This window comes from Oncorhynchus nerka, linkage group LG25 (genome assembly GCF_034236695.1).
Source record: "Oncorhynchus nerka isolate Pitt River linkage group LG25, Oner_Uvic_2.0, whole genome shotgun sequence".
Taxonomy (NCBI): domain Eukaryota; kingdom Metazoa; phylum Chordata; class Actinopteri; order Salmoniformes; family Salmonidae; genus Oncorhynchus; species Oncorhynchus nerka.
The window spans coordinates 57508282-57534117 of record NC_088420.1 but is presented as its reverse complement, the minus strand read 5'-3'; the positions used below and the strand labels follow the sequence as shown (position 1 = coordinate 57534117).

Below are 25836 nucleotides of genomic sequence, written 5' to 3'. Positions count from 1 at the left end.
GCTCAAACACATTGTGAAAGAAATTCCACAAATTCATATTTACAAGACACACCTGTTAATTGCAATTCATTCCAGGTGACTACTTCATGAAGCTGTTTGAGAGAATGTCAAGTGTGTGCAAAGCTGTCATCAAGGCAAATTTGAAGAATCTCAAATATAAAATATATTTTGATGTGTTTAACACTTTTTTGGTTACTACATGATTCTATATGTGTTATTTCATAGTTTTGATGTCTTCACTATTATTCTACCATGTAGAAAATAGTAAAAATAAAGAAAAACCCTGGAATGAGTAGGAGCGCCCAAACTTTTGACTGGTACTGTACGTCTCGTGTCTGAGCCGTTGAATTGCAACTCCGCTTTGTCTCTTTACTGACGTTTTGCATGTTTGATTGCCTTACGGAGGGAATAACTACAATGTTTGTAGTCAACCGTTTTCCTAGTCACCTTGCCATGGTTAAATGCGGTGGTTCGCTGTGATGCCCCTCAGCCTGCAGTGAATGTCATTCATCAGAGGTATCCTGGGATACTAATAGTAAAGAAGGTAGACTTTGTTGTGTTTATTGCGCAAATGATAAATTAAACTGGGCAAACTAAAACTTTATTTTTTAAATAATAGAAATCATTGTGAAGGTGGCCAAAATATTTTGGGATCTTCAGGACTTCACGGAGGAAACGTTACAGGGAATAATGAATGAAGAGTTTCCCCCCTCTCAGGTTCCTGAGCCTGTGTTGGTATGTGAGTAGACATTTGAATCTTCTTCAAGGAGGAAAGCTTTAATTTTTGTTCCTCCTTCCCCTTCCCCTATTATTCCTGTATTAAAGTGTATCCGTTGTCACCCCATCCAATAGGTGGCGGCACGCACCTGTAACGTTTGTTTGCAAAATGCTATAATATTTTTTAAGAAGAAGACGAAGAATAATTAGGTCTGTCATTTTGAGTGTTGACCATAGAGAATGATTAGAAGCCTCTAAATGGCCAAAAAGTGCCATTTGAGGGCTTTCACCATTTTCACGTAGTCAACTGGGCGGTACATCCAACTTCATTTGGCTGATCCCTCCTGGTGACCCTGTTGGAATAATGTCCTAGGTCATCAGGAGGTATCAGCCAATCGTGAAGAATAAACTTTACTACTTCACCATGGAGACAGCCTCAATGGCTCTGCCCATGCCGTCGCAGACGCTATAATGACTCAGATTCAAAACTTAGTCCTCTATCTATATCTACGGTGTTGTGAGTTGAACCAAGGAAGTGACGTTGCCACGGAAGAGCATGGACCGATTCGGTTTATGTATTTACAGAAGAGTGCTCTAACCGAGTGCATTTACGTAGAGCCCACTACCTACACGCTGGTTACTGACAAACCGAAGGCGACTAGTCATGACGCCGTTGTCACTGTACTTGTGTAGTCTGTTAAAAAATAATAAGTTGTTAATTTGCTACAACTACATACATACGCACGGAACACCACTTCACCTCGTCGATCGGGTGGCGCGGAAGACTCGACTCGCTCGGTTATTGGATATGAATTTCCGTGCAGTGTTCCGTGGTAGGGTCACTGGGAAGGTTTTGGCGCAACAATCCGGTGCCAAAATCTATAGGGAGGCTACTATGTGTACCAGTTCCGCAAGTGGCCAGGACATGACCAACTGGTTATGGTCTATTTACAACGAAACCAAAAAACAGACCGAAGGTAGGGCATGCATTTGTTGAATTCAATGAAAACAAGTGTGGTTTAGGATGCAAAACAACATTGTCCAATAACTCATTACTCTGTAGCATATTCCTTTGAAAGACTCGGCGTAACTTGCACTTAGCTAGCCACTGTACCAGGCGTGTCATGTCAATAATAAGTACTTATTGTATGCCAGTTATTGTACCAGTTAAAAACGGGTACCTATTATTGTAGCTACCACTTACAAGTATTTATTATTGTACCAGAGACACTGGACATTTCACCTGCTGGTGACCACTGTCAATGGCACAATGTCAAAGGCATCCTGAACTGTTGTTGACTGACTGAATGGACATAGACTGTGACACTGGCATGTTGTTTTACACTGTGATTGCTTGCTCTCCCTCCCGTAGTCTCTGGAATACAGGCTTTTGAGACCCAGCAAATGGGCAGTGGACTCATCGTGTCCAACATAGAAGGGGCCAGGGGTCACCAAGCTCTTGAAAACCCTTCTCTGTATGTTGGGTTTTTAGCAGTTACATTCACCCACATTTGGCTCCATGTGAACTACATTTCCAACTATGTGTTTTAAAGTTTAGAAAAGTAAATGATTATCACTTTCAAACCGGTTTTGCACAGATCCACAAGCTGTGTGCCACCAGTTGACTAACTACACCTCCCCAGTTACGCATACACACACAGGTGTTTGGAGCACACTATATAGTGTCTTCCGTCTGTCTTCCGTAAACAAGCGATGTAACATGGAGATATGGCCATATGGGGACACTAACCCTAACCATATAAATGTCTTCACCCTATTCTTCCTTCTATTTTAGCCTTGATCCCAGTGATATCTAAGAACAGTGTGAACCCCAACACTATCTTTGCCAATAATGAGATGAGTCTGCACGATATAGAGATCTATGGGTTTGACTATGACTACACCCTGGCTTTCTACTCCAGACACCTCCACACCCTCATCTTCAACATCGCACGGGACATCCTCATCCAGGAGCACAGGGTATGTAGTCTGTTCCTCCAGTCTAGGCTGAACTCAGATCTGTAGCAGAGGGATCTTTCATGTGACAGGGATGCAGAGGAACAGTAGTCTGATCCCGGATCTGTTAAGGCTCTCTTGACAACACTTATGTTAATTGTCATACCAAGTTTGTGCAATATTGCCAATTGCTCACTGGGGCCATGGTTTGCTTGACAATGAATGGCAAGATAGCACAAACTGATCTGGGACCAGAGTCTGTTCCTCTAGCATGGTGTCCCAGATATGTTTGTGCTGTCTTATCAGTAGGACTTGGCAAGAAGGCAGATACAAAATAGCCAAATGTTATGGTCATTGTCATGCCAAATCTATTTGTGCTGTGTAGCCATCTCCTACAGTCATTGTCATGCCAAACTGCCACTGGCATGACAATAACCATATGTGACTTGTTTCAGGAAACTAGGCATATGGCGCGCGTCACTACTTCGCAGGAGAGCCATTTGAATGCGTTTTTTTGGCAGAAATGCCGTTCAAACATGTGAACTTTCATGTGCCTTAATAACAAACATGTATGCCTTCTGTAAATACGAATGAATTGTTAAATTACGACCCTAGTTGGTTTAGCCACAGAAAAAGAGAGCAACCTTCCCACTAGCCATGATTGGCTGATATAACGAGTGGCCTGGACATGCCTGCCATGTAGCACCCTTCTGTCTATTTGAGCTGGTCATGTGTGGGTAATCCTGTCTAACGCGGCTTTTAAAAACATATATTGCACAGTAGAACTGCATAAGTGTTGCGCTCCACTTTCTGGAGGACCGAGTTTTGAAATCAGTGCAATTAGAGTATGATAGCTAAGGAGATAAAGAAAACGCCCGTTTCTGGATTACATCTTCAAACTAAGGGCAACCATGGCATCTGTGGCAGAGAGGGAAGTGTCCATCCATGTATATGGATAAGATAGTCTAGCTGGCTACATTTTCAGATATTACACGTTTCTAATTTTGTCAGTGGTTTTCATTTCAAGTTAGTTAGCTGGCTGGCTGGCTGGCTCGCTAGCTAACGTATGTGATCTGTGTAGCAATATTATTTGTATCTCAGAGCCATTTGCTTTGCTAGTTATAGACTGTTAGCTAGCTAACATTGAACCTGGGTGGTTAGCTACCTGCAGATTCATGCAGGGTAGTAACGTCATGATTTGGAATTATGGTTCATTGTTTAGCTAGCTAGCAACATGTCTTAACAAAAGACTCCGCTATGCAAGTAGAATGTTAATGATCTCACTGCAAAAACTGTTGATAGACTTAGCCAGAGTGAATTTACCAGATATCTACTCCAATTTCAGAGCACTCTCATCTGAGTGTACCAGAGCACAGAATAACTGACGAATATACGAACGCTTACCACCCTTTGAATATGGCCGGTGTCAGTAAACGTTGGCAAAAAAGCTTGAATTGTTGACAGCAGCACAGTTGCTGTCACCAACGCTCTGGATAGCATAAAAACTGCCTAACGAGCTCTGCTATGGCGAGTTAAATGGTCAGTGAGCTCTTCTCTTATTTGTGTCTGGAAGTGGCTAGCCAACATTAGCCAGTTAGCTTGGGTGCTTGACTGCTGTTAGGACAGAACGGTCAGATCAACCCTTAAAGAGATGGGTGGGGCTAAAGCTTAAGCGGGTGTGAACAATGCTGAATGGGTGTAGACAAAGAAGAGCTCTCCTGTAGGTGTACCAAAACATTCAAAGGACATTTTCTCAAAAGTGAGGTTATAAGTTTATCAACTTTCAAAGCAGAATTACCTTCCCATTGTTCCTTAACTGTAGTGTATGATATACCATTGTGTAGCTCTGAGTCTCTACTTTTATCCAATGTAAAAAATAAAATAAAAACACTATATCATATTTTGCCACATAAGACTGAATTGAGCCGGTTGGTCACATATGAGTTGGTAAGAAGACAGAAACAGCTTTTCTAGTCCTTGGCATGCCAGATCATAGGAGTTTACAAGACAGCATTAACAAATCTGACCAGGTTTCTTTTTCTCTGCTTTTCCTCTGCTCTTTCATGTGATGATGAAATCTGCTCCAGATACATAATAATCATAGAAACAGAAATCTATTTTATTAGGCTATGTAATTCTGTTGTACTTGACAGACCACAGTCAGGCCTAGTTTTGTTTGTAACCGTGACAATTCTCCCCCTCCATTTGATTCAACACTCACAATTTTTCTTCCATAGTGAGATATTCTATTTGGTGTCAGTGTCACCCTATTCAAGTTGACAAATAATTTTTTCGTAGTCGTGGGAAATTCTCTGGAGTCTCTTGCCTTTCAATTCCTTTCAAGGTCTTCTATGATGAGTTTTTCTTCAATGATTGAATGACACTGACGTTAACTTTTTCAGTAGACTCTGCACACTTCTCAATTAGTTGATATGAGACATTTGTGTTTCACTCAAAGCTCTGAGAACATCTATTTTCCTTCCTCTTTAGTACCCCGAGGGCCTGCGTGAGTACGAGTACATCCCAAACTTTGTTGTCAGGGGACTGCACTATGATGTCCAAAAGGTGAGCATGGTTGATATGTATAATGGGCAACTGGGCATTTTTATACATGACTCTGCTGGGATGTTAATTACTTAACTCACAGACCAGACCTGTGTGGAAGCACCTGTTTTCAATATGTACTATATATACACAAAAGTATGTGGACAACCTTGTCAAATGAGTGGATTCAGCTATTTCAGCCACACCTGTCGCTGGCAGGTGTATAAAAGTGAACACATAGCCATGCAATCTCCATAGACACACATTGGCAGTAGAATGGCCTTACTGAATAGCTCAGTGACTTTCAACATAGGATGCCATCTTTCCAACAAGAAAGATGTTCTACCCTGCTAGAGCTGCCCCAGTCAACTGTAAGTGCTGTTATTGCTGTTACTGTTATTGAAACGTCTAGGAGCAACAACAGCTCAGCCAGTGAACTGGAAGGCCACACAAGTTTCACAGAGTGGGGCAGTCGAGTGCTGAAGCGCGTAAATCGTCTGTCCTCGAATGCAACACTCACTACCAAGTTCCAAACTATCTGGAAGCAACATCAGCACAATGACTGTTCGTCGGGAGCTTCATGAAATGGGTTTCCATGGCCAAGCAGTGCCACACAAGCCTAAGATCACCATGCGCAATGCCAAGCATATCCTTTATTTTTCCAGTTATCTGTAGCTGTTATAAGGCTTTATATCACTGCTTGTGTGAATATTACATTTCTGATTGGCTGACAAGTACCAATCTTTTTCTAATTTGTGTTAATCAATTATTTGTTCCAGGCATTACTGATGAAGATAGATGCCTTTCACTACATCCAGTTGGGAACAGTATACAGGTATGTACTATCACAGTTTACAATCAATACCTTTACATTCAACACTCTTTTGGATTTAAACATATGGATGGAGTGGTATATTGGAAGTGTATGATAGTACAAACTTGTATTTTTATTTTTTATTTTACCAGGTAGGCCAGTTGAGAACAAGTTCTCATTTACAACTGCGACCTGGCCAAGATAAAGCAAAGCAGTGCGACAAAAAACAACACAGAGTTACACATGGGATAAGCAAATGTACAGTCAGTAACACTATAGAAAAATATATATACAGTGTGTGCAAATGGAGTAAGGAGACAAGGCAATAAATAGGCCATAGTAGCGAAGTAATAACAATTAAGCAAATTAATTAATTGATGTGCAAGTAGAAATACTAGTGTGCGGAAGAGCAAAAAAGTAAATAAAAACAATATGGGGATGAGATAGGTAGTTGGATGGGCTACTTACAGGTGGGCTATGTACAGCTGCAGCGATCGGTAAGCTGCTCAGATAGCTGATGCTTAAAGTTAGTGAGGGAGATATGTCTCCAACTTCAGCCAATCATTTTTCATTTGATTTTTTGCAATTTGTTCCAGTCATTGGCAGCAGAGAACTGGAAGGAAAGGTGGTCAAAGGAGATGTTGGCATTGGGGATGACCAGTGAGATATACCTGTTACGGCTGGGTGTTATGGTGACCAGTGAGCTGAGATAAGGAGGGGCTTTACCTAGCAAAGACTTATAGATTGGGGCGGCAGGGTAGCCTAGTGGTTAGAGCGTTGGACTAGTAACCGAAAGGTTGTAAGTTCGAATCCCCGAGCTGACAAGGTACAAATCTGTCGTTCTGCCCCTGAACAGGCAGTTAACTCACTGTTCCTAGGCTGTCATTGAAAATAAGAATTTGTTCTTAACTGACTTGCCTAGTAAAATAAAGGTAAAAATAAATAAAAATAAATACCAGACCTGCAGCCAGTGGGTCTGGCGACGAATATGTAGCGAGGGCCAGCCGACGAGAGCGTACAGGTCGCAGTGGTGGGTGGTATATGGGGCTTTGGTAACAAAACGGATGGCACTGATAGACTGCATCCAGTTTGCTGAGTAGAATTTTGGAGGCTATTTTGTAAACGACATCGTCAAGGATCGGTAGGTTAGTCAGCTTTACGAGGGTATATTTGGCACCATGAGTGAAGGATGCTTTGTTGCGAAATAGGAAGCCGAATTCTAGATTTGATTTTGGATTGGAGATGCTTAATATGAGTCTGGAAGTGTTCTCTTGTCACATGTAGGGGTCTTCACCCGGTGCCAGACAAGGAGGTGATTGCCATGTACGACGGCTGCCACGTTCCTCTGGAGAATATGAGTGACTTTTATGGCAAGGTAGGGCTCATCTCCTCTACCCTTCTACATTCACTATATACAGATCAGCCTAATTTACCGTGATAAACTTACCCTTTTACATTTCGCAGCAAGGCCACTCTGTTTATCCCAGTCACTGTGGTCATGAACTTTTTTCACCACTACGATACTGTAGTATTATGTTTCTACCCTGTGGAGCCCAATTATAGGTAATCAGTCAACCCAGAAGCAAATCTTACATGTGCTTGCTAACTATATACAAAATGTACTTCTGTGGGCAGAGGTTAGGGATACACTTCTCTTTTGCATATCCTAGTAACACCTCACTTTACTAGTGTCTTGTCCTATCTGATCTTTAATAATCTCCCCTCTATCCTCCACAGAGTTCCCATGGCCACACTATGAAACAGTTCATGGATATCTTCTCCCTTCCAGAGATGAACCTACTGTGCTGTGTTAATGACTACTTTATGAAGCACAACATCGACTACGAGCCTGTCCACCTCTACAAAGACGTCAAGGTAAAGAGACCAGAACAGTGGTGTTCCAAAGACACCTTCTTTGGACTGGAACTGCAGCCGATGGGGGGAAACCTCATAGGGAGAGGCAGTTTCCCAGACACAGGTTAAGCCTAGTTCTGGACTAGTTAGAATCATGTTCAATGGAGAATCTCCTTTCAAATTGGCTTGTAGACCAATTACTGTTCAAAAAGGTTTTAATGAAATAAAGATCAGAAAATGGTCTGAAATGTTACCTGATGGTGGAGCTCTAAACATGCGCAAATTCCCATAGGAATTTTAAGTGCAGAGCTTCTGCCTTCATTTTTCATCTTACAGGAATTATATACTACTGTACATGTGCGGAGCAAGCGGAAGGCTCTACCTATCCTTTGATGTAAATAACCCCTGTTTGATTCCCAGGTCGTCCACTAGATAGCAGTTGCATTTGGTTTGGGTAGTCAGTCACTGTGCCAAAAACGGCTGAACGGATCTTCAAGCCGACATCTTAAAATGGCCGTAGCAATCAGGGCTTTGAAGCTATAGTTATTTAAAATAAGGCACAGGCAGATGAGGGAATTTCTTACTTCTTGTCCCATTCAAGGATTTGTACGACATTGCCAGCAGTAAGATTTGAGTTCGATTTCCAAAAGACAAGAACTGTAGCTTTTCAAATGATATCACTTTTCTTTTTTCTGGTACCAGGTCCAAAACAACCACTCAGAGTTGAATAGGTTAAAACAGCTACAGAGTTCAATGGCTGTGAAGGAAGAAAACTGAGGATGGATCAACATTGTAGTTACTCCACAATTATGACTTAAATGACAGCGTGAAAAGAAGATTACAAATATTCCTAAACAAGTCACTAAAGTAATACTGCAAATAAACATGGGGCTCCCAAGTGGCGCAGCAATCTAAGGCACTGCATCTCAGAACAAGAGTTCGAATCTAGGCTGTATCACACCGGCCATGATTGGGAGTCTCATAGGTGCGGTGCACAATTAGCCCAGCGTCGTCCGGGTTTGGCCGGGGTAGGCCGTCATTGTAAATAAGAATTTGTTCTTAACTGACTTGCCTAGTTAAATCAAATAAAATAAACACTTTTTGGCTTAAACGCAAAGCCTTAATTATGTTTGGGTCAAATACAACACATAACTGAGTAACTGTCTCCATATTTTCAAGCATGGTGGTGGATGCATCATGGTTTTGATATTTTATTTATTTCACCTTCATTTAACCAGGTAGGCAAGTTGAGAACAAGTTCTCATTTACAATTGCGACCTGGCCAAGATAAAGCAAAGCAGTTCAACACATACAACAATAGAGTTACACACGGAGTAAAACAAACATACAGTAGAAAAATAAGTCTATATACAATGTGAGCAAATGAGGTGAGATAAGGGAGGTAAAGGCCATGGTGGCGAAGTAAATACAATATAGCAAGCAAAACACTGGAATGGTAGATTTGCAGTGGAAGAAGGTGCAAAGTAGAGAGAAATAATGGGGTGCAAAGGAGCAAAATAAATAAATACAGTAGGGGAAGAGGTAGGTGTTTGGGCTAAATTAAAGATGGGCTATGTACAGGTGCAGGAATCTGTGAGCTGCTCTGACAGCTGGTGCTTAAAGCTAGTAAGGGAGATAAGTGTTTCCAGTTTCAGAGATTTTTGTAGTTCGTTCCAGTCATTGGCAGTAGAGAACTGAAAGGAGAGGCTTGTTATGCTTGTAATCGTTAAGGACTAGGGAGTTTTCAGGATTAAAAAAAACTAAATGGAGCCCAGCACAGGCAAATCCTAGGGGAAACTGAGATTTTGCGGAAAAAGATCAGGGTGCTTTGTGAGGATCAGGCGACAAGTGGCTAATCTGCCTTTGCCTTCCATCCTGCTAGCTAACGTTCAATCGCTGGAAAATAAATGGGACGAACTGAAAGCACGTATATCCTACCAACGGGACATGAACTATAATATCTTATGTTTCACAGAGTCATAGCTGACTCTTAAAGACTACAAAGGAAGCTAAACAACTTGTATGCTCGCTTCGAGGCAAGTAACACTGAAAACATGCATGAGAGCATCGGTTGTTCCGGACGACTGTGTGAACACTCTCCGCAGCTGATGTGAGTAAGACCTTTTAAACAGGTCAACATTTCTCAAGGCCGCAGCGCCAGACGGATTACCAGGATGTGCACTGACCAACTGGCAAGTGTCTTTACTGACATTTTCAACCTCTCCCTGTCCGAGTCTGTAACACCAATGTGTTTCAAGCAGACCACCATAGTCCCTGTGCCCAATAACTCTTAAGGTAACCTGCCTAAATGACTACTGACCCATAGCACTCACATCTGTAGCCATGAAAGCCATGCTTTGAAAGGCTGGTCATGGCCCACATCAATACCATTATCCCAGAAACCCTAGACCCACTCCAATTTGCATAGCATCCCAACCGATCCACAGATGATGCAATCTCTATTGCACTTCACACTGCCCTTTCACACCCGGACAAAAGGAACACCTATGTGAGAATGCTATTCAGCTCAGCGTTCAACACCATAGTTAAACACCATAGTGCCCTCAAAGCTCATCACTAAGCTAAGGACCCTGGGACTTAACACCTCCATCTGCAACCGGATCCTGGATGTCCTGACGGGCTGCCCCCAGGTGGTAAGGGTAGTCAACAACACATCCGCCACGCTGATCCTCAACACGGGGGCCCCTCATGGGTGCATTCTCAGTCCCCTCCTGTACTCCCTGTTCACTCATGACTGCATGGCCAGGGATGACACCAACACCATCATTGTTTGCTGATAACATAACAGTGCTAGGCCTGATCACCGACAACAATGAGACAGCCTATAGGGAGGAGGGTCAGAGACCTGACCATGTGGTGCCAGGACAACAACCTCCCCCTGCCAGGACAACAACCTCTCCCAACCTCCCCCTGATTGTGGACTACAGGAAAAGGAGGACCGAGCACGCTTCCTTTCTCATCGATGGGGCTGTAGTGGAGCAGGTTGAGAGCTTCAAGTTCTTTGATGTCCACATCACCAACAAACTAACATGGTCCAAGCACACCAAGACAGTCGTGAAGAGGGCACGACAAAACCTGTTCTCCCACAGGAGACTAAAAAAGATTTGGCATGGGTCCTCAGCACAACCCCCACCTGTGGACGTCGGGCCCTCATACCACTCTCATGGAGTCTGTTTCTGACCGTTTGAGCAGACACATGCACATTTGTGGCCTGCTGGAGGTCATTTTGCAGGGCTCTGGCAGTGCTCCTCCTGCTCCTCCTTGGACAAAGGCGGAGGTAGCGGTCCTGCTGTTGGGTTGTTGCCCTCCTACGGCTTCCTCCACGTCTCCTGATGTACTGGCCTGTCTCCTGGTAGCGCCTCCATGCTCTGGACAATACGCTGACAGACACAGCAAACCTTCTTGCCACAGCTCGCATTGATGTTCCATCCTGGATGAGCTGCGCTACCTGAGCCACTTGTGTGGGTTGTAGACTCCGTCTCATGCTACCACTAGAGTGAAAGCACCGCCAGCATTCAAAAGTGACCAAAACATCAGCCAGGAAGCATAGGAACTGAGAAGTGGTCTGTGGTCACCACCTGCAGAACCACTCCTTTATTGGAGGTGTCTTGCTAATTGCCTATAATTTCCACCTGTTGTCTATTCCATTTGCACAACAGCATGTGAAATTTATTGTCAATCAGTGTTGCTTCCTAAGTGGACAGTTTGATTTCACAGAAGTGTGATTGACTTGGAGTTACATTGTGTTGTTTAAATGTTCCCTTTTTTTTGAGCAGTGTATTTACGTCGGTAGCCATGAAGTGCTTTGAAAGGCTGGTCATGGCTCACATCAATGCTATCATCCCGGAAACCCTAGACTCACTCCAATTCACGTTCCGCCCCAACAGATCCACAGACAACGCAATCTCAGTTGCACTGCACATTGCCCTTTGCCAAAAAAGGAACACCTATGTGAGAATGCTGTTTGTCTACAGGTCAGCGTTTACAGGTCACCGTTGTGCCCACAAAGCTCATCACTAAGCTAAGGACCCTGGGACTAAACACCTCCCTCTGCAACTGCATCCTGGACTTCCTGACAGGCCACATCCAGGTGGTAAGGGTAGGCAACAACATCTGCCACGCTAATCCTGAACACTGGGGCCCCTCGTGTACTCCCTGTTCACCCACGACTGCGTGGCCAAACACGACTCCCAAGACCATCGTTAAGTTTGCTGACCACACAACAGTGGTATGCCTGATCACCGACAATGATGAGACCGCCTACAGGGAGGAGGTCAGACACCTGGCAGTGTGGTGCCAGGACATCAACCTCTCCCTCAATGTGAGCAAGACAAAGGCTGATTGTGATCTACAGGAAAAGGTGGGCCTAACAGGCCCCCATTCTCATTGACGGATTTGTAGTGGAGAGGGTGAAGAGTTTCAAGTTCCTTGGTGTCCACATCACCAACGAACTATCATGGCCCAAACGCACCAAGACAGTCGTGAAGAGAGCACGACAACACCTTTTCCCCCTCAGGAGACTGAAACAATTTACATGGGTCCCCAGATCCTCAAAGTTCTGCAGGTGCACCATCAAGAGCATCCTGACCGGTTGCATCACTGCCTGGTTTGGCAACTGCTCGGCATCTGACCGTAAGGCGCTACAGAGTGTAGTGCCAAGCTTCCTGCCATTCAGGACCTACATACTAGGCGGTGTCGGAGGAAAGCCCAAAAAATTGTCAACGACTCCAGTCACCCAAGTCATAGACTGTTCTCTCTGCTACCGCATGGCAAGCGGTACTGGGGCGCCAAGTCTAGGACCAAAAATCTCCTTAACAGCTGTAATATTTGTGTTGTGGAGAAATGACCAGGCAATAAGTAGATGGGAGTACAGTTAGTTTCCTTTAGTCAAAAAACTCATGCTCTACAGCCCCCGGCCCAATAGTGCACATGTGCATTTCCAATTAGGTGTAGTAACAGAACACAGCTGTAATACATTACTGTTTAGTAACAGCATAGTAACTAATATAAACAGCTGTAGATCACAAATACTACAACAGCTTCTACCCCCTAGCCATAAGACTGCTGAACAATTTATCAAATGGCCACCCAGACTATTTACATTGACACCCCTTCCCCATATGAGTTTTTTCACTGCTGCTACGTGCTGTCTATTATCGATGCATAGTCACTTTACCCATACCTACATTTAAAAATGACCTCGATTTAACCTGTGTCCCCGCACAAATTGTTAACAGAATTACCCCAAAATCTGTAACAAAAAGACTGCAACTGAATTAGTAGGCACAAACCACAGTTTGGTCACCTGTTACTAGCCTCCCTTCCACTGACATACTGTTATGTTCAGCTCAATGTTTTGTTTTGCTTTCTGTCACATGGTGGTCAAAGCAAGAGTGTGAAAACGGTCTGGACAACCTCTCCCTCTCCAGTTAATGTCACCTTTCCCGGCTCTTACTGACACCAACCCATGAGCCCCTTTTTAAATTCCATTTACTCTAATCAGCCCTTTCACCCACTGAGCACTGACTGACACCAGACATCCGTTGAAAAGTAATTGATATTTAGTCCAGATCTGAACCAGTCAATGTTTCACATGTTTATACACCACAGTAAAGAAAAGTAAAGTAGTTTAGTACAGTAGAGCACACTATAATTTACTGTACTGAACTATACTCTACTGTGCTATACTGAACTCTACTTTACTGTGCTGTATGTACTGTGATGTCCAAACTTGTGAAACATAGATGTCTATGATTAGTACAGGTATGGTCCAGCCCAGAGCAACCACATTTGGTCTTGTTTGGGTGCGGAGCTCATTAGAATAATACCCAAACATGCAAAAGAGGATATGACATTTTTCTACCTTTGTGTACCTATTCAGGATATATCACCATGAAGAGAATGATATGCATTTCTGTATTGTACAGATCAGGGACCCATGATGTCATTCTGTTACCGGGTGTTAATCCACTTCTCTTACTGTAGCTCAATAATCAAAATAGATTTTTGGTCACATCATAAACTGCAGGAGTTTTTACCATCATTCTGTTACCAAACTTTCCATCTGCACTGTTCTTCGAGTAAATGTGTTTTTGTAAAATGTTGTATGGTTTGTTTAACTTTATTTCTGTCCCTCTCACTGTTTGTAAAAGTGCTGTATTTTGTGAAAAAGATTCCTCCTTCCTGCCACAAAATACTACCATTGTAACATCTCATCCTCTCTCTGTGTTGACAGGCAGCGATAGGAGATGTCCATATGAAGGGTCTTATGTATCGAGCTGTGGAGGCAGATATGGGTAAGGATAACAACGATCTCTGCGTTGTTCTCTAAAATAGTTACTTTATGATCATTGGAAAGAGGGGAGTGTATGCTCTGATTGGGGCAACGCAGTCTGTTATGTTATATGTGGTATCTTTACAAATTATCTCAGGTGTTTGTGCTAATGTATATGAGTGTCTGTGAGAATGTGAGGAGAGTTCTACATCAAGTTCATTGCCATTGCTCGTATCTTCAAAGAGATTACTATGAATTAGTATTATTGTAGTTCATAGAAAGAATGTATTTTCTGTAGACAATAGCAATCGTCTGACAGTGTAGATCAGTTTTACTATATTTTCACTACCCCCCTATATCTTTCTCTCCCTTTATTTTTTCTCTCTCTCTCTCTCTCTCTCTCTCTCTCTCTGTAGAGAACTATATTTCCTATGGGGAACAGACTCACGCTGTGTTGAAGAAGCTCTATGAGGATGGCAAGAAGATGTTCCTCATCACCAACAGCCCCTTTGACTTTGTGTGAGTGTCAACTGTCAACCTGTGTTCAGGCGTCTTGTGGTCCTGTGTGGCTCAGTCGGTAAGACTTTGGCACTAGCAAACGGCAGTGTTGTGGGTTCAAGTTCTGAAGATATCACATGCAATACAAAAAAATGTATCACTGTACTGTAAGTTACTCTGAGATTTCCGTCAGTACTGAGCTAGGCTTTTACAACCACATTTGTTAGATTCACAGGGAGGCTTGACTCAAATCCACTGGTCTAAATCAAAGAGCTTCCATCACCTACTCATGTCATGGTTACAGGAATGTTAGCTACATTCAGTCCTTACTGTGATGAAATGGCAACGGCTTGAAACAAGACTGATTTAAAAAATGGAACAAACGGTTGATGAACTACCCTCATGAGTGTGCAGATATGTTTGATACTGGCAGAGTGTGCTGTGTGTTCTATATTCTGTTGTGGACTGTGTGAATTCTAATATAACATCTAATATGTGAATTCCCAGGGACCGGGGAATGAACTACATCGTGGGGAAGGACTGGAGAGATTTGTTTGATATTGTCATTGTGCAGGCCGACAAACCAGGCTTCTTCAACGACAGGAGGAAGTAAGTATTGGAACTATATAAAGACCTTTAAACTTCTTATGTCCCTTTTGGTCTCCACAGGGTACCTACATAAAGACTTCATGACACATTCATAAGCAGTACATGAGCGTTCCATAAATGCTTATGTCAACAACCGCAAGTCCTCATGAAAGTAAGTACTCTTCAATTAAAGTGTTAGCGTTTTTCTTCCTCTGTCCATCCTAGGCCCTTCAGACGAGTAACAGATAAAGGGGTGCTGCATTGGGACAGGATTCACAAGCTGGAGAAGGGGAAGATCTACAAACAGGTACAGGACAATTCAATTTAGCTATTGAATGTGAGTTTAAACTCCTTTGTGGGGTCTGGAATTATTGCATTTTTCTTTGATACAGGTATGTGTTTGTTTCAGGGAAACCTATATGAGTTCCTGAGACTCACTGGTTGGAGGGGGTCCAAGGTGCTGTACTTCGGAGATCACATTTACAGTGACCTGGCTGTAAGTGCAACAACAATTTGCAAATGCTTTAGCTACAACAAGCAGTCATTCAAAGTGACAACATTTCCACATACAGTACAAATACAATGTACGTCATAAAAGTAACTGGTTATTTGCGGTGTTATGCGTCTCCCTGTAGGACCTGACTCTGAAGCACGGCTGGAGGACAGGAGCCATCATCCCAGAGCTGAGGAAGGAGATCAAGATCATGAACACTGAGCAATACGTCCACCTGATGACCTGGCTACAGGGCCTGACTGGACTCATAGAGCACATGCAGGTAGGTGGGGGCGGGGAGAGGTGTGTGTGGGGTGTGTTGAATACTGAGTACATCCACCTAATGACCTGGCTGCAGTTACTTTTGCCTTAAAATATCCCCCCCCTCCCCCAGAGGAAGTTGGGGCCACTATTTCAACATAGTTTTCTGTCCAATAGATGAAATGCACATTTAGGTTCCACCTGCAAAGAATGACGAGGGCTGTTTATACATATTCACGAATGTGGGAATTTCCACGTGGAGTTGATAAACATCAACAAATAGGGCACTGACAGTTCTCAGTGTAGCTAGCTACCATGCTAACCTTTTCTAGCTAGCTAGCTATCTTGCTAACCGTATCTCCCTAGCTAATATTATGTTTGTTTTTTTACTACGCCATATTCAAAAGATTAGCCAACTGGCCCTATGGCTGGTCCTGGAGCTGAATCTGTCATAAGCATTGATTTAGGCCATCCCTGGCGAAGTTCACCCTATCTTTTTCCAAGATGGCGTAGCAGTGCAGACGTGGTTTGTCGTCCTCATGTCATTTTTGTATTTTTCGTCTTTTTTTCTTTTTTTTCAATTTATTTTCAATCTCAATATACCTTCCGGTAACCCGCCTCACTCAATGTGATCTGGATCCGCTATTTTTTTAGACCTTATAGCCAGAACCACCATCAGAAGCTAACCAGCTAATTAGCTACTAGCTATTTAGTCATTGTCTGCCACTGCTAGCGGCCTTTACCTTCTGCAGAGACACCAGCTGTTTTTTAGCCAGGATAATACTTGCCAGCCTACCAGTATTGGACTGTTCTCTCCACTACAATGCTGGATTCCTGCCGTAAACCCTGGACCATTACTCCTGATCATCACCGCTAGCTAGCTGCCACCAAGTGACCCAGCCCCGAAGCTAGCCCTGAGCCAGGTCCACCTCCCAACCTACTCAGTGATCACTCGGCTACACATCTGATGCCTCCCGGACTCTACCCCAACACAGCTAGAATCCACTACTCCACCGGATCCTTGCCGTAAGCTCTGGACCTTTGCATCAGATCAGTGTGGCTATAGTGGCTAACGCCCCTGCCCTGAATCTAGCACCAGTTAGCCGTGAGCCAGGCAATGACTACAACTACAATACCTCTCTCACCATCTGGCCTGGACCCTTTGTCGACACGGCGCCCCGCCATACCACCACGACTGGTCTGCCGATGTAACTCCATCCGCTGTGCCCTCAACCGGCCTTTGCCCGACATCGGAGCAGATGCTTCTACTTACCCCAGCCTGCTAACTTTAAGCCCTCGTGCTAGTGTAGTAACGACTTCCCTGCGGCTTCCCTGTTCCATCTATTGCTGTTCACTGGACCCTATGATCACCGGGCTACATAGCTGATGCCTGCTGGACTGTTCATTAATCACGGTACTCCATTTAGTTTATTTTTTGTTTATCTGTCGGCCCCAGCGTCGAACTCAGGCCCTGTGTGTAGTTAACCGAACCTCCCTGCCCATTCATCGCCATTTTACCTGTTGTTGTTGTCTTAGCTGTTGTTGTCTTACCCGTTGTCGTCTTAGCTAGCTCTCCCAATCACCACCTGTGATTGCTTTGTGCCTCGCTTTATGTCTCTCTCAAATGTCAATATGTCTTGTATACTGTTGTTTAGGATAGTTACCATTGTTTTAGTTTACTGCGGAGCCCCTAGTCCCACTCAACATACAACAGATAACTCCTTTGTCCCACCTCCCACACATGCTGTGACCTCACCCAGCATAACTAGCGTGTCCAGAGATGCAACCTCTCTTATCATCACTCAGTGCCTGGGTTTACCTCCACTGTACCCGCACCCCACCATACCCATGTCTGTGCATTATGCCCTGAATCTATTCTACCACGCCCAGATATCTGCTCCTTTTATTCTCTGTCCCCAACGCACTAGATGACCAGTTTTGATAGCCTTTAGCCGTACCCTGATCCTACTCCTCCTCTGTTCCTCGGGTGATGTGGAGGTTAACCCAGGCCCTGCGTGTCCACAGGCACTCTCATTTGCTGACTTCTGTAACCGAAAAATGCATGCATGTTAACATCACAAGCCTCCTCCCTAAGTTTGTTTTACTCACTGCTTTAGCACACTCCGCCAATCCTGATGTCCTTGCCGTGTCTGAATCCTGGAAGGCCACCAACATTTGGGAGATTTCCATCCCCAACTATAACATTTTCCGTCAAGATAGAACTGCCAAAGGGGGAGGAGTTGCAATCTACTCCAGAGATAGCCTGCAAAGTTCTGTCATACTTTCCAGGTCTATGCTCAAACAGTTTGACCTTGTAATTTAAAAAATTAATCTCTCCAGAAATTAGTCTCTCACTGTTGCCGCCTTTTATAGACCCCCGTCAGCTCCCAGCTGTGCCCTGGACACCATATGTGAATTGATTGCCCCCCCCCCCCCCCATCTATCTTCAGAGTTCGTTCTGTTAGGTGACCTAAACTGGGATATGCTTAACACCCCGGCAGTCCTACAATCTAAGATAGATGCCCTCAATCTCACACAAATTATCAAGGAACCCACCAGGTACACCTCTAAATCCGTAAACATGGGCACCCTCAGATATTATCCTGACCAACTTGCCCTCCAAATACAATCAGGTTCTCAGCGATCACTGCCTCATTGCCTGCATCCGCTATGGGTCTGCGGTCAAATGACCACCCCAAACGCTCCCTAAAACACATCTACGAGCAGGCCTTTCTAATCGACCTGGCCCGGGTATCCTGGATGGATATTGACCTCATCCCGTCAGTTGAGGATGCCTGGTCGTTCTTTAAAATGTATTTCCTCACCATCTTAAATAAGCATGCCCCTTTCAAAAAATGTAGAACTAAGAACAGATATAGACCTTGGTTCACTCCCGACCTGACTGCACTCGACCAGCACAAAAACATCCTGTGGCGGACTGCACTAGCATCGAATAGTCCCCGCAATATGCAACTTTTCAGGGAAGTTAGGAACCAATTTACGCAGGCAGTTAGGAAAGCAAAGGCTAGCTTTTTCAAACAGTCTTGCATCCTATAGCTCTAACTCCAAAAAGTTTTGGGACACTGTAAAGTCCATGGAGAATAAGAGCACCTCCTCCCAGCTGTCCACTGCACTGAGGCTAGGTAAGACTGTCACCACCGATAAATCCATGATAATCGAGAATTTCAATAAGCATTTCTCTACGGCTGGCCATGCTTTCCTCCTGGCTACCCCAACCCCGGCCAACAGCTCTGCACCCTCCGCAGCTACTTTTCCGCCGCCATTGTTGCAACCCCTATTACCAGTCTGTTCAACCTCTCTTTCGTATCATCTGAGATACCTAAAGATTGGAAAGCTGCTGTGGTTATCCCTCTCTTCAAAGGGGGTGACACTCTAGACCCAAATTGTTATAGGCCTATATCCATCCTGCCCTGCCTTTTCCAAAGTCTTCGAAAGCCAAGTTAATAAACATCACTGACCATTTCGAATCCCACTGTACCTTCTCCGCTGTGCAATCTGGTTTCTTAGCCGGTCACGGGTGCACCTCAGCCACACTCAAGGTACTAAACGATATCATAACCGCTATCGATGAAAGACAGTACTGTCCAGCCGTCTTTATCGACCTGGCCAAGGCTTTAGACTATGTCAATCACCGTATTCTTATCGCAGACTCAACAGCCTCGGTTTCTCAAATGCCTGCCTCTCCTGGTTCAACAACTACTTCTCAGACAGAGCTCAGTGTATCAAATCGGAGGGCCTGTTGTCTGGACTTCTGGCAGTCTCTATGGGGGTACCACAGGGTTCAATTCTCGGGCCAACTCTTTTTTTTAATGTATATATCAACGATGTTGCTCTTGCTACGGGTGATTTCCTGATCCACCTCTATGCAGACAACACCATTCTGTATACATCTGGCCCTTCTTTGGACACTATGTTAACTAACCTCCAAACGCGCTTCAATGCTATACAACACTCCTTCCGTGGCCTCCAACTGCTCCAAAATGCTAGTAAAACCAAATATATGCTTTCCAACCGTTCACTGCCTGCACTCGCCCGCCCGACTAGCATCACTACTCTGGACGGTTCTGACTTAGAATATGTGGACAACTACAAATACCTAGGTGTCTGGCTGGACTGTAAACTCTCCTTCCAGACTCATATTAAACATCTCCAATCCAAAATTGAATCTAGAATTGGCTTCCTATTTCGCAACAAAGCCTACTTCACTCACGCCGCCAAACATATCCTCGTAAAACTGACTATCCTACCGATCCTCGACTTCGGCGATGTCATTTACAAAATAGCTTCCAATACTCTACTCAAAAAACTAGATGCAGTCTATCACAGTGCCATCTGTTTTGTCACCAAAGCCCATTATACCACCCACCACTGCGACCTGTATGCTCTAGTTGGCTGGCACTCGCTACATATTCGTCGCCAGACCCACTGGCTCGATGTCATCTATAATTCTATGCTAGGTAAAGCTCTGCCTTATCTCAGCTTACTGGTCACCATAACATCACCCACCCGTAGCAGGTATATCTCACTGGTCATCCCCAAAGCCAACACCTCCTTTGGCCTCCTTTCCTTCCAGTTCTCTGCTGCCACGAATTGCAAAAATCGCTGAGACTTATTTCCCTCACTAACTTTAAACATCAGCTATCTGAGCAGCTAACCGATCGCTGCAGCTCTACATAGCCCATCTGTAAATAGCCCACCCAATCTACCTACCTTATCCCCATATTGTTTTTATATACTTTTCTGCTCTTTTGCACACCAGTATTTCTACTTGCACATCATCATCTACTCATCTATCACGCCAGTGTTCATTTGCTAAATTGTAATTACTTCGCTACTATGGCTTATTTATTGCCTTACCTCCTCACACCATTTGCACACACTGTATATAGACCCCCCCCCCCCCCATTGTGTTATTGACTGTACGCTTGTTTATTCCATGTGTAACTCTGTGTTGTTGTCTGTGTCGCACTGCTTTGCTTTATCTTGGCCAGGTCGCAGTTGTAAATGAGAACTTGTTCTCAACTAGCTTACCTGGTTAAATAAAGGTAAAATTATTTGTTTTTAATTTAAAATATCTTTGACTTTTTGTATTTTTTCACAAACATCCTTTCTGAATTCAAAAGTAATCCAATAATTCATAATCTAGTTTTTTTTAAGTATCTATAATCTGATTACAATATTTTTGCTGGTAATGTACTGATTACACTTAGTTTGTAATCAGTTACTCCCCAACCCTGTCCCTACTTCCCAGCTCCACAGATATGTATTCTCAGTATGTATGTAAACAGTTACACAGTATGTCTTCTTCTCCCTCCGTTCCAGGTCCACAGAGACCCAGCGTCGCAATCTGTTGTCCAGGAATGGATCAAAGAGAGAGAAGCCATGAGGTACCATGGGGAATTACTTTTAATGTGTATGAACCTTTCAAGAGAAGCATTATGTAATTTGTAATGAGTCCTCTTATTTGTTCAAAGTCTAGAAGTTATGCTATAGATATTTTACTTTCTTTGAAAGGCACCTTCACTACATAAGGAATTCATAACACATTTATAATCTACATATGAATGTAGCTACCCTTCAAATAAAGTCTTAACAATATTTTCCTTGACATGCAATGCAAATGAGCACTGTCACTTGATAACATATCTTACGTGTTTTATCATACAACAGATCGCAGACTAAGGACATCTTCAACAGCCAGTTTGGGAGTCTCTTTCGAACGTACCACAACCCCACCTACTTCTCCCGCCGCTTGTCTCGTTTCGCTGACATCTACATGGCCTCCCTCAGCTGTCTGCTGAACTATGACTTCCAGCACACCTTCTTCCCTCGCCGCACCCCCCTGCAGCACGAGTCACCCTTCTGGCCCGAACAGACCAGCGCCGGAGCCCTGAAGATGCCCTTCATACCCCACAGGACCACCACTGAAGAGTAGAGGGAGGTAGGGATCAGTGTAACACCCCATCCGGACCTGCTCAAAGTAGAGGGGCACGGGTTTCATTGCGACACACTCCGCCCGGACCTGGTCTGGACACAGAGCTCTCTGTGGGCCCTATTCAGAGTTGAATAGTGTGCACAACTCAGTTTTGCGCCGATCATTCATTCATTCGTGTAAATTGGAGACTGCCACAAAATTGTAAGTTAAGTGCGTTGTCTTCAAGTCAGAATACTGTCCTGAGATGGGTTCTGGACATGGCTGACTTGGACTTCAACCGTTCATTACATACAGTGCCTTGCGAAAGTATTCGGCCCCCTTGAACTTTGCGACCTTTTGCCACATTTCAGGCTTCAAACATAAAGATATAAAACTGTATTTTTTTGTGAAGAATCAACAACAAGTGGGACACAATCATGAAGTGGAATGACATTTATTGGATATTTCAAACTTTTTTAACAAATCAAAAACAGAAAAATTGGGCGTGCAAAATTATTCAGCCCCTTTACTTTCAGTGCAGCAAACTCTCTCCAGAAGTTCAGTGAGGATCTCTGAATGATCCAGTGTTGACCTAAATGACTAATGATGATAAATACAATCCACCTGTGTGTAATCAAGTCTCCGTATAAATGCACCGGCACTGTGATAGTCTCAGAGGTCCGTTAAAAGCGCAGAGAGCATCATGAAGAACAAGGAACACACCAGGCAGGTCCGAGATACTGTTGTGAAGAAGTTTAAAGCCGGATTTGGATACAAAAATATTTCCCAAGCTTTAAACATCCCAAGGAGCACTGTGCAAGCGATAATATTGAAATGGAAGGAGTATCAGACCACTGCAAATCTACCAAGACCTGGCCGTCCCTCTAAACTTTCAGCTCATACAAGGAGAAGACTGATCAGAGATGCAGCCAAGAGGCCCATGATCACTCTGGATGAACTGCAGAGATCTACAGCTGAGGTGGGAGACTCTGTCCATAGGACAACAATCAGTCGTATATTGCACAAATCTGGCCTTTATGGAAGAGTGGCAAGAAGAAAGCCATTTCTTAAAGATATCCATAAAAAGTGTTGTTTAAAGTTTGCCACAAGCCACCTGGGAGACACACCAAACATGTGGAAGAAGGTTCTCTGGTCAGATGAAACCAAAATTGAACTTTTTGGCAACAATGCAAAACGTTATGTTTGGCGTAAAAGCAACACAGCTCATCACCCCGAACACACCATCCCCACTGTCAAACATGGTGGTGGCAGCATCATGGTTTGGGCCTGCTTTTCTTCAGCAGGGACAGGGAAGATGGTTAAAATTGGGAAGATGGATGGAGCCAAATACAGGACCATTCTGGAAGAAAACCTGATGGAGTCTGCAAAAGACCTGAGACTGGGACGGAGATTTGTCTTCCAACAAGACAATGATCCAAAACATAAAGCAAAATCTACAATGGAATGGTTCAAAAATAAACATATCCAGGTGTTAGAATGGCCAAGTCAACATCCAGACCTGAATCCAATCGAGAATCTGTGGAAAGAACTGAAAACTGCTGTTCACAAATGCTCTCCATCCAACCTCACTGAGGTCGAGCTGTTTTGCAAGGAGGAATGGGAAAACATTTCAGTCTCTCGATGTGGAAAAACTGATAGAGACATACCCCAAGCGACTTACAGCTGTAATCGCAGCAAAAGGTGGCGCTACAAAGTATTAACTTAACCTCTTCAGTCGACCCTCTACTTTTTTGAACATTTTGTTAAAAATCGCGCAACATTTCAGCGCCCTGCTACTCATGCCAGGAATATAGTACGTTCATATGGTTAGAATGTGTGGATAGGAAACCCTCGGACGTTTTTAAAACTGGTTAAATCAGCTATTACATAACGTGCGTTACATCGGAAAGCGCAGGAAAACCTGATCACAGAAAATGGAAATAAATATCCTTGCGCCACTTCCAGCATTTGTTAACAGTGAGCCGAATTAGATAAGACCGAGCATTCAACTCCCACAGCATCCCCATGTTGTCTAGAGTCTTGTGAATTGAATCCTCTTTGATTCTTGGTTGAACCGAAACAGGGGCACCACTTACCTCCGGTCTCCGCCCAGATCATTCCGGAAGAGCTCTCTCGTGAAATTTTTTCCAAGACGACAGCTAATGATTTTGACATCGCCTATGGATGATTTTTATCGCTTATTAACGTTTACTAATACCTAAAGTAGCATTACAAACTTATTTCGAAGTGTTTTGTGAAAGTTTATCGTCTACTTTTTGAATTTTAAAAAATGACGTTACGTTGTGAAATCGCTGTTTTTTTCGTTTATCACACAGTCTACATATAACGATATCTTGGCTTTATATGGCCCGATTTAATCGAAATAAAGACCCAATAGTGTTTATGGGACATCTAGGAGTGCCAACAAAGAAGATGGTGAAAGGTAATGACTGTTTTCTATTTTATTGTGCGGTTTGTGTAACGCCGAAATGCTAATTATTTTGTTTACGTCCCCTGCTGTGCTTTTCTGTTGTAGTGTATTGGTGCATGCTATCAGATAATAGCTTCTCATGCTGTCGCCGAAAAGCATTTTAAAAATCTGACTTGTTGCCTGGATTCACAACGAGTGTAGCTTTAATTTGATACCCTGCATGTGTATTTTAATGAACTTTTGAGTTTTAACTAATACTATTAGCATTTAGCGTAGCGCATTTGCATTTCCAGAGCTCTAGTTGGGACGCAAGCGTCCCAAGTAGAGGCAAGAGGTTAAGGGGGCTGAATAATTTTGCACGCCCAATTTTTCTGTTTTTGATTTGTTAAAAAAGTTTGAAATATCCAATAAATGTCGTTCCACTTCATGATTGTGTCCCACTTGTTGTTGATTCTTCACAAAAAAAATACAGTTTTATATCTTTATGTTTGAAGCCTGAAATGTGGCAAAAGGTCGCAAAGTTCAAGGGGGCCGAATACTTTCGCAAGGCACTGTATGTAATGAACTGTCTGCATTATCTGTAACATTCATGGTAATCATATATTTATGTAAATGTATGATATGCACTTGTATAGTTAGTTACCTGTGTATTAAGATGCTGTTGGCCTTTTTAGCTATATACAGTATCTGTAAAAAGTTGGTTATAAAGGGGTAATAAGGGATGACCACCTAAAGCAGGTTGTCTCTGAACCTGTAAGCACAGAGAAACACAGACTCCGGATATTATCTAGCACAGGAGTTTTGTGTGATGTTGAATTGTTTGAAATTATGACTTGACATTTTCAAAGACATGCCTTACACGTCTGTCACTAGAACTGCACTGTAGATCATATATTAGTGATGCTTTAGTTTAGAATATATATATTATTCCCTGGTAATAAGGGAGATAGGCCTACCCTAAAATCATATTTTTCACAAAGGCTTTACTGTTATTAGTAGTCCTTACTAGTTCAGGTAGCCACATTAATAGCACTCCGACACAACCGACATAACTGTCAGTTTATTTTTCATAGAAAAGGGTAATATGCTGTATTTCATTGACAAATGTATGTTTCATCGTCCAGTGTTGCGTGGCTATCTTTTTTGTTTGTTTTCTTAAACATTGTGCTTTAAAAAGTATAAAATGTAAAAGTGTGTTCAAATAATTTACTTTGCATTAAAATGTTCAGATATTAGATTGATTTGTTTTTGGGGGAAACGAACAAGAAAATGACATTGTTTATGATCATCGATGAGGCTTAATGTTTTAGAAATCTATTGTTTGATATATACAGTGTGGTCTGAAATGATTGACATCCTTGATAAAGATGAGTAAAAATGACTTCATAAAATAAGTTATTAAATTCAAATACTGAGCTATACTGAACAAAAATATACATGCAACAATTTC

The 25836-nt window shown here is 43.2% G+C and overlaps 1 protein-coding gene across 1 annotated transcript; it reads left to right on the top strand.

Annotated features, from left to right (window-relative positions):
• The first annotated feature begins 1083 nt into the window (after positions 1–1083).
• On the top strand, positions 1084–25621 carry LOC115109005 (5'-nucleotidase domain-containing protein 3-like). The gene is made up of 14 exons (XM_029633548.2): positions 1084–1694; positions 2513–2697; positions 5164–5238; positions 5997–6052; positions 7316–7406; positions 7769–7906; positions 14142–14202; positions 14597–14699; positions 15186–15287; positions 15492–15573; positions 15676–15762; positions 15902–16042; positions 21364–21428; positions 21712–25621. The coding sequence occupies exons 1-14, from the start codon at positions 1382–1384 to the stop codon at positions 21974–21976; spliced, it is 1764 nt and encodes a 587-aa protein (XP_029489408.1). The 5' UTR covers positions 1084–1381; the 3' UTR covers positions 21977–25621.
• The last annotated feature ends 215 nt before the right edge of the window (positions 25622–25836 follow it).